An 8,514-nucleotide genomic window follows, 5' to 3' on the forward strand; every position below is an offset into this window, starting at 1 on the left:
CAAATCTGTTTCGCACATTACCACCTAGTGAAACTCCAGATTTTGATCCAGAAGAAGATGATCCAACATTGGAAGCAAGCTGGCCCCATCTGCAGTTGGTTTATGAATTCTTTTTACGCTTTCTTGAATCTTCAGATTTTCAACCTACAATTGGCAAAAAAGTTATTGACCAAAAATTTGTTTTACAGGTATAATTTGTAATTTAAATTAATTTAAAATAATATTTTCATATAAAATAATCTAATTAATTTAATATATAATAATATCTAATATATTTATTAATGTTTATAGTTACTGGAATTGTTTGATTCAGAGGATCCTAGGGAAAGAGATTTTTTGAAAACTGTTTTGCATCGTATTTATGGGAAGTTCCTTGGTCTTAGAGCCTTCATACGCAAACAAATCAGTAACATTTTCTTGAGGTATAAATTAACGAAATTCTATAAATTCTATAAATTAACGAAATTCAAATAATTTAAAATATTTGTACAATTGTGAATATATTGAAAAAGTTTTTTCATATTTAATTGATTATTTTTATAGGTTTGTATATGAAACAGAGCATTTCAATGGAGTTGGTGAACTTCTTGAAATTTTGGGTAGCATTATAAATGGATTTGCTCTTCCTTTAAAAGTTGAGCATAAGCAGTTCTTAGTTAAGGTAAAAAAATATAAAAATATTAAATCTCAAAAATATATTTTAAAATTTGATTTATCTTTTTTTGTTATTCCAGGTGCTGCTACCACTGCATAAAGTAAAGTGCTTATCATTATATCATGCACAATTAGCTTATTGTGTGGTACAATTTCTTGAAAAGGATGCAACCCTAACAGAGCCTGTTATACGAGGCCTCCTTAAATTCTGGCCTAAAACGTGTAGCCAGAAGGAGGTAATGTTCCTTGGTGAAATTGAAGAAATTTTGGACGTGATAGAACCTAGCCAATTTGTTAAAATACAAGAACCTTTATTCAGGCAAATTGCACGTTGTGTTTCTTCACCACATTTTCAGGTATTTGAAATTAATTTTTACAATTGATGTAACTATTTAAAATATAGAAAAATTATTAAAAATTATTTTTAACAATAAAATTATTTTACATAGGTTGCCGAAAGAGCATTGTTCTTTTGGAATAATGAATATATAATGTCTCTAATCGAAGAAAACAATCATGTAATAATGGGAATTATGTTCCCGGCATTGTATAGAATTAGCAAGGAACATTGGAATCAGACGATTATAGCCCTTGTTTATAACGTTTTAAAAACATTTATGGAAATGAATAGCAAGCTCTTTGATGAACTTACTGCCAGCTATAAGTCTGAAAGGCAAAAGTAAGTAATATTTTATTTTAAAAAAATAATATAAAATAATTTTATAAAGATTTTAAAAACTTCTTTTGAAAAACAATAAAATGAAATTCGTCGATAGCTTTTATATTATCTATAGAAATATTTTGTAATGTCAGAGAAAAGAAGAGAGAAAAGGAAAGAGACGAATTGTGGAGGAAACTGACTGAATTGGAGGTAGAACGACGTAATGCGCTTACAGCTACTTTCAATAATCCAGTTCCTGCCACAACACCTACGACACGAGCCCGCCCTTGAACTGGTAAATAATTAAATATGCATTTTATATATATATATATATGTATATGTATAATATATAGTGAATATTATTACAGGTGGAAGTATACTCCCAAGCTGCCCAATCATTAGCCCTTAGTTTACGTCGATTGTCCATACACTACATGCAAAAATTATTGTTGTTAGTGGAGCAAAGTGTCTCACAATGGCATTCTTGACGTAATGTAATTTCTTTCATTAGTTACTAGCCTAAAGGGCGAAGTGGAGAAGAGAAAAATGAAAGAATTAATAATCATAATTTCATTCTTCTTCGACGCAATGATGATTGATGAGTTCTAATATTTTTATTGTGTACATTAATTTCTACTTTTCTTTTTTCCTTTTTCTTTAATAGCAATGATTTAATTTGTACAATTTATTCAGTGTCAGCACATAATACGAGAATGTTAGTCCCTTCTTTAATTAAAGTTTAGCTGCGCTCGGTTAGGAGGAGATGATCAAGATGTAAATTGAAATAGATAAAATATATTGTTATAATATTAATTTTTGCATGTGACATTTGCTTCAGTTTCTAAATGGCTAATGTCCTTTCATGACTGACCCACCTTACTCTGATTCTCGCCTCCAACAGAGCCAGCAGGGGCGTTGTTTGAAATGTATCATATATTCGTATTAATGATAATGATAACTATAACAAAACATAATAAAATTAGGTAAATATATAAATATATATAATACAATATATTATATAAAAATATAGTACTATTGATGAGATACAAGTCACACATTCACACATACACGAATACACCAAACTGGTAAATACGTGTAACGTACAGACCGATGTGCTACAAATACTAACATTGTGCTGACTGCATGCCCGCAGCAAGTGGAATAAATTTTTTCAAAGAAAAAAGGCCGTGACGATTTGTTCGTCGCATATCGAGAATAATATTGAATAATAAGATTCAATCCATTGAAACAAAAAAACGTAAAAAATATATGTTGTTTTTTAAATAAAAAAAAATAAATAAAAAATGCGAGGGGCAAGTATACAATAAAAAAATTTAATTGTACCAAAATATCCATTGCTTATAAATATAATAAATAATAGAGATACAATGCATAAGATTTATTCGGAGCTGTGCTCCCACAGGCCACCGCAAAGACGTGGGATCGTTTTTAAAGTTTCTTACCATTGCATAATAATAATAAACAATAGTAGTTCTTAATAAATAGATGGTTAACAAATGAGTGACAGCTTGCTCATATTTTCATGAAGTAGTTGAGAAATATCTAATATATTTGTTATGTTTTATTCTTCATTCTTTTTATGTCAAATATGTTTTACCTCATCTCATAGCATACTTTGTTTACATTGTACACGATTTATCTCCACTTCATGAAAATTAGTTCAAAAATAAATTGAAATATATAATTATTGTAAATGCTGTAATGTGACTCGAGAAAAACAATACGGATAAATTCATAAGAGTTCTATACGCATAAATAGACACTTTATTAAATGAATGTCTAATTTATTTCTACTCTCTAATTTTTTTTAAATGCTGCTTTATCAAATATCTGTAATACTAGATTACTAAAAATTTGTCGTGGCCTATTTTTTTCCTTTTTTTTTTTCTTCTTTTTTTTAAATATAAATTTGCAAGTATCCATTTATTCTTTCAACAATAAAGCATTTTGATAATTATTATATTTGGACTAACTTAGTTTTTAATACACTTGCAAATATACTATAATAAGAAATTCTAATGATAGTATCTATTAGTATTTTTTTATATCGTAAATACTGCATTTGTATGACAGCATGATTATCAGAATTGGATACAAAACAATTGCAAATAAGTACTTTCATATTTTGCGGCAAAAAGAAAAACAAATATAATCAAAAGATTAGAACAATAGGAGATTCTACGATTACAAACGCGAGCTACACTGTGATAGTCTATCGTACATATTTATCGTTACAATGCAATCATTAGCGATTATATTAGTTTTCTTTTTTCTCGTGCAAATTACAAGTGAACAACCTCAATATATATGATTAGTCCGAATTATAGCGGATATAATTTCATTGTAAATAGACTTAATAGATATACTTCAGATACTCATATTAATCACTGTTAGAAACATAACAGTTGTACAGTTGATTTTAGAATGTAAAAAGAGTAACATAAATGAAAGTTGATTAATTTATCCTTGTCATATTACACATAAGAATGGTTAGCTATTCATATAATAAATTTTGAGAACAGTAATTCAATAAGATTAATAATTATTTATACTCTAAAATAGCTGTTGCTTAGAGATATATTACTAGAATATTCTATTCTATATGTTTTTTTTTCTAGCTTGAAACAAAATTATCAAGACTTAAAAAAAAATATAAGATGCTAAACAAAAACAATAAATAATAAAATAATAATGAAACATATTTGTTTATCAAAAAAATATTTAAGTATTTATCTTTTAATATTTACAAATCGTTCATAATATATACTTTATCATAAAAAATGAAAAATATTTTCAGTTAATATCAAAATTAATATCAAAATTAGAAATTCTTATTTCATTATATAATAAGATTTTCATTTAAAAAAGCAATATCCATATAAACAATAATGATACAATAAAATTAAAAGAATATATTTATTATATATATCTACATACATTATATAGCGAAAAATGTATATTAATCTTGTAAACAAATGAATATATGAATTAAGCTATTTTAATGCACAATATATCAACTATTGACGTATTGAGATAGGTTATGGAAATAACCTTAAAATATAAAATATAACAAATATAAAATAAAGAAAGAGAAATATGAGACACAATTTTCATCTATAATTATATGTATATCTATATAAAAATAATGAAAACAAATTTTTTTTGAACTATATACTAAATGAATTAAAAATCAGTTTTGGTATTACTAATATATGAATTTATGATAATTAACTTACTTTTACTCTCTTCGAAAAAATTTATATATCATAATATCAAATTGACAGTTCGTAATATTGACGAAATTGACATATATCATAATGTCAAATTGACACAAATGAAATAATTTACTATAAATATTAAATATATGTATATGAGATTAATTTTTTTTTAAATTTTTAAATTTCAAATAATTGATAAAAAATTGTTTGATTGAACAAAAAAATTTAAACGAATTTTAATATTATAAATTGTTGATATATCTAAAGCGTCGTCAATTGAAATATTTTTTTTTGAACGTTCATATTATGAAAAGACATATACATGTGACAAGTACATAATTTAGTTAAGCAATTTTTAATAATCTTGAGTCTTTATTAAAACAAATTTATACAAATATATAAAATGAATAATTTGTTATTTTTGACCACATCATTATATGTTTGGAATATACTTTCATTACTTTTACGAATATAATATCGTGACTATAGGTTATAAATATCGAAGATTTATTGGTTTGTCGCTCGATCAAATATTTATTCCATTATGTTGTCTCGAAAAAATAAGGATTTAAGAACAATTAAAGAAGGAGTTGTTGGTAAATATGTCAAGAAAGAAACTCCACCTGAAATGCCAAGTAAGATATCATTACGTATTATTGTGTCATATTTAGAATTTAATTTATAGAAAATAAATTTTTATATTGATAATATAGTTTTTATATTCTTTTTTTTATTATTGTTTTATTTGTTTTATTATTATTATACTATATCAAATAATAAAATATAGTTTATTTTTTTATAATTATTATTTATTTTTAGTTATTAATGTATGGACAACTGAACCAAATAGAAGAACAAGGAATCGTAATAATCATTCAACTATTCCTACATCTATGGTAAATAAATAGCAATTGCGTGTACAATATTTTTGTACATAAATAACAAATAATTTTTATGTAGTCTATTCCACAACAACCCAGTATGGTACAAAAGTTTGGAAATACTAAGACAACAATGAGTGCAGTAGGTTTAGGAAGTCATGAAGGAAAATATACTCCTAATAGTTCTGTACCAGATTTAGCACAAAGGTAATTTATCTTTTAAAATATATTTTAATTTTAAAGTTAAAATAAAATTTGCAATATATTCATTAGATTTTTCATTTAGATTTGCCAGTCTTTCTGTCAATACTAGTACAAGAGATGGAATTTCATCTCGTACTGCAACTCCAATGTATCATTCTGGACTTTCACCTGCTATATCTCATACATATGTTAATCAATATGCTGGATCTGAATATCATTTAGATCGGGTTCAAACACCACAAATACCTTATAAACCTTTTGATATTGATTCAGGTTATGATGAATATAATCATTCTGCATATCGTCAAAATACAGGGTAGAAAAGTATTATACTTAAGATTTATAAAATTATCAAAAGTATGCATATTTTGTTTATGTTTGTATTTTTAAGATATAGTCGTTGCCATTCAGAAAGATCAAGTTCTAGGAATGAACAACAAGAAGAACTTCCTTTACCTCCTGGATGGTCTGTGGACTTCACTCTTAGAGGTAGAAAATATTATATAGATCACAATACAAAAACTACTCATTGGTCTCATCCTCTTGAAAAAGAAGGCTTACCTACAGGCTGGGAAAGAATAGAATCACCAGAATATGGTGTTTATTATGTTAAGTAAGTTTTATAGCAATTTAAAATTAAAAGTATATATTATAATTTCTATAAAAAAATTATATTATTTATAGTCATATTACGCGACAAGCACAATACGAGCATCCATGTTATCCTCATGAAATACAAGCAGTACGCGTTGTATCACCACCGCGCCACACACATTTTCACTCCCACAGTGTTTTAGTTCCAGCTAATCCATACCTTAATGAAGAAATACCTCATTGGTTATATGTATACAGTAGAGCATCAGTAGCATTAGATCGTAAATTACGGTGGGAACTTTTTCGTTTACCGGAACTTGACTGTTTTAATGCTATGCTTACTAGATTATATAAACAAGAATTAGAAGAAGTTGTCATGCGTTATGAAGAATATAGGTTTGTTAAGTTATATTTTTTTTATTTTACATAATATATCATAAATTTTTTAATTATATGATTTTTTAGGTCAGCTTTGTTATGTGAAATGGAACAAAGATTAAAGGAATTAAATCCAGAAACTTCTGGAGCAATTGCCTTACGACAATCTCTACCTTAAATAATCTCTATCTAAAATAAAGTTTATATATTATAAATAATTTCTACAAATAAAAAGAAATTATTAAACTATATTTATAGATCTCTGTTAGTAAACTGAATTTAATAAAAACATTTTTGTGATAAAAATTTATTTTATTATAAATTCATTTTGAATTTTCATATTCGTATGTTTTTTTAGAATTTATATCAAATCCATCAATTTTTATATATTCTATTTTCTTTCCTTTTTCTAATTTTTCTATAAATTTTTGTCCTATAAAAATTTAAAATTCAAATTATTTTACATAAAATTATTGAATAATATTTAAATTATTTTATTTAAAATAATATACTTCGTTCTGGAGTTGTAGGTAAGGATTCATGTATTGATAGATAAAACACAAATATAGCAGCAGTCCATGCACTAAATGCATATGTTCCAGCTAAATATAGATGAATTTTTGAATAATTTTCTTTTTTTGGTAAACATCGTTGTAATAATAATTTCAATATATTGTACAACATATTGTATTGTGTATTGTTCAACTATAATTATATATATAAGAGATATATATTTTATTTGAAAATGATCTTAATTTTTAAAAATTTGTTTTTAACAAAATATTCTAACCATATATTATATTTTTTCTCAATCATATCATTTAAAATTATGTAAGCATGCATGTATAAAATATAATATATGATGTATATATAATATATAATGTTCATAAAAATTAAATACTTTTTTAAAACAAAATTAAATAAATTAAATTTACATTTCTTACCTAATATTAATATGTCTATATTATATAACATAATTAAATATAAAAATTTATATATATATATATATATACAAATTACAAATCATTATTTTTTTTTATTACAAAGAAAAAATCTTATTATTTTTTGATTTGTAAGTGACAACAAGTATTTCTATTATTGAATTGTTGAATAACAATTGTTGAATAAATACAGACGGAAGAAAAGCAAATAGTAAGAGAAGGACAAAAATAGAATAAAAATCAGCGCCATCTTCAGAGTATCGCAAATGAAATTAGTGTAAGATAAGAAAAATAAATTAATCGGAGATTAGAAATATAGTAAAAATTAACCATCAGTGTCATCACTTTTTGAATATCAAAGACAATTCTACAAAAATAGAATAAAGAAAGATTAGAATCAAAAATAAAGTAATCTTTTAAAAATATTTCTAAAAATAATGAACAAATGACGCCATCTTTTGGAAAGTTCAAACTTAACATGTCTTTCATACTCGATAGATGGCAATAATGATTAATTCCTGTATTATCCCTATCTTTCTTTTATTATTTACTCTTCTTACTTTATATTTAATCCATTTGCAATATTCTAGAGATGGCGCTGATTTTATAATTTTTAACCTATCTTTGTCTTTTCTATTCAATTCTATTCCTCTTCTATATTTATGTACAATACAAATTGTAACAATACTAATGATAAATATTATGGATCAAAATATAAGGATTTTTGAATAAAAAAAAAAAGAAAATAATAATTTATATATTTTTAAATGTAATATATATATTTTATGTATAAACAATGTATATTTCTGTATTTTTATATGTATTGTATATATATTTTATATATGTTAATTTATATAAATATTTTCGTTTTTCTGTATATTTTTGTAAAATATGAATTTTATTATTTTTGTAAAAAAATTATATGAAATATATATATATTTTTATATATTTTTATATTTTTC

The 8,514-nt window shown here is 24.4% G+C and overlaps 2 protein-coding genes across 3 annotated transcripts in view; both read left to right on the top strand.

Moving 5' to 3' along the window:
* LOC102677109 (serine/threonine-protein phosphatase 2A 56 kDa regulatory subunit epsilon isoform) overlaps positions 1 to 3,112 on the top strand; it is a 24,772-nt gene extending 21,660 nt beyond the window's left edge. Inside the window, exons 4-10 of the mRNA XM_006616513.2 lie at positions 1 to 188; positions 292 to 422; positions 544 to 661; positions 735 to 1,010; positions 1,104 to 1,333; positions 1,468 to 1,610; positions 1,684 to 3,112. Coding sequence (XP_006616576.1) covers positions 1 to 188; positions 292 to 422; positions 544 to 661; positions 735 to 1,010; positions 1,104 to 1,333; positions 1,468 to 1,606 — 1,082 coding nt within the window. The 3' untranslated portion in view covers positions 1,607 to 1,610; positions 1,684 to 3,112. The remainder of the gene's footprint in view (positions 189 to 291; positions 423 to 543; positions 662 to 734; positions 1,011 to 1,103; positions 1,334 to 1,467; positions 1,611 to 1,683) is intronic.
* A 1,931-nt stretch (positions 3,113 to 5,043) lies between these two features.
* LOC102677255 (scaffold protein salvador-like) lies at positions 5,044 to 6,917 on the top strand. Of its 2 annotated transcripts, none has more exons than XM_006616514.2 (7): positions 5,044 to 5,189; positions 5,374 to 5,450; positions 5,515 to 5,642; positions 5,722 to 5,955; positions 6,031 to 6,252; positions 6,324 to 6,629; positions 6,699 to 6,917. In XM_006616514.2, exons 1-7 carry the CDS (start codon positions 5,099 to 5,101, stop codon positions 6,787 to 6,789), a joined length of 1,149 nt encoding a protein of 382 aa, XP_006616577.1. In that variant the 5' UTR covers positions 5,044 to 5,098; the 3' UTR covers positions 6,790 to 6,917. The 2 variants fall into 2 exon arrangements, with proteins under 2 accessions (XP_006616577.1, XP_006616579.1); XM_006616516.2 differs by having other exon boundaries at positions 6,037 to 6,252.
* Positions 6,918 to 8,514: the final 1,597 nt, after the last annotated feature.

Source organism: Apis dorsata, unplaced genomic scaffold (genome assembly GCF_000469605.1).
Source record: "Apis dorsata unplaced genomic scaffold, Apis dorsata 1.3 scaffold_265, whole genome shotgun sequence".
Taxonomy (NCBI): domain Eukaryota; kingdom Metazoa; phylum Arthropoda; class Insecta; order Hymenoptera; family Apidae; genus Apis; species Apis dorsata.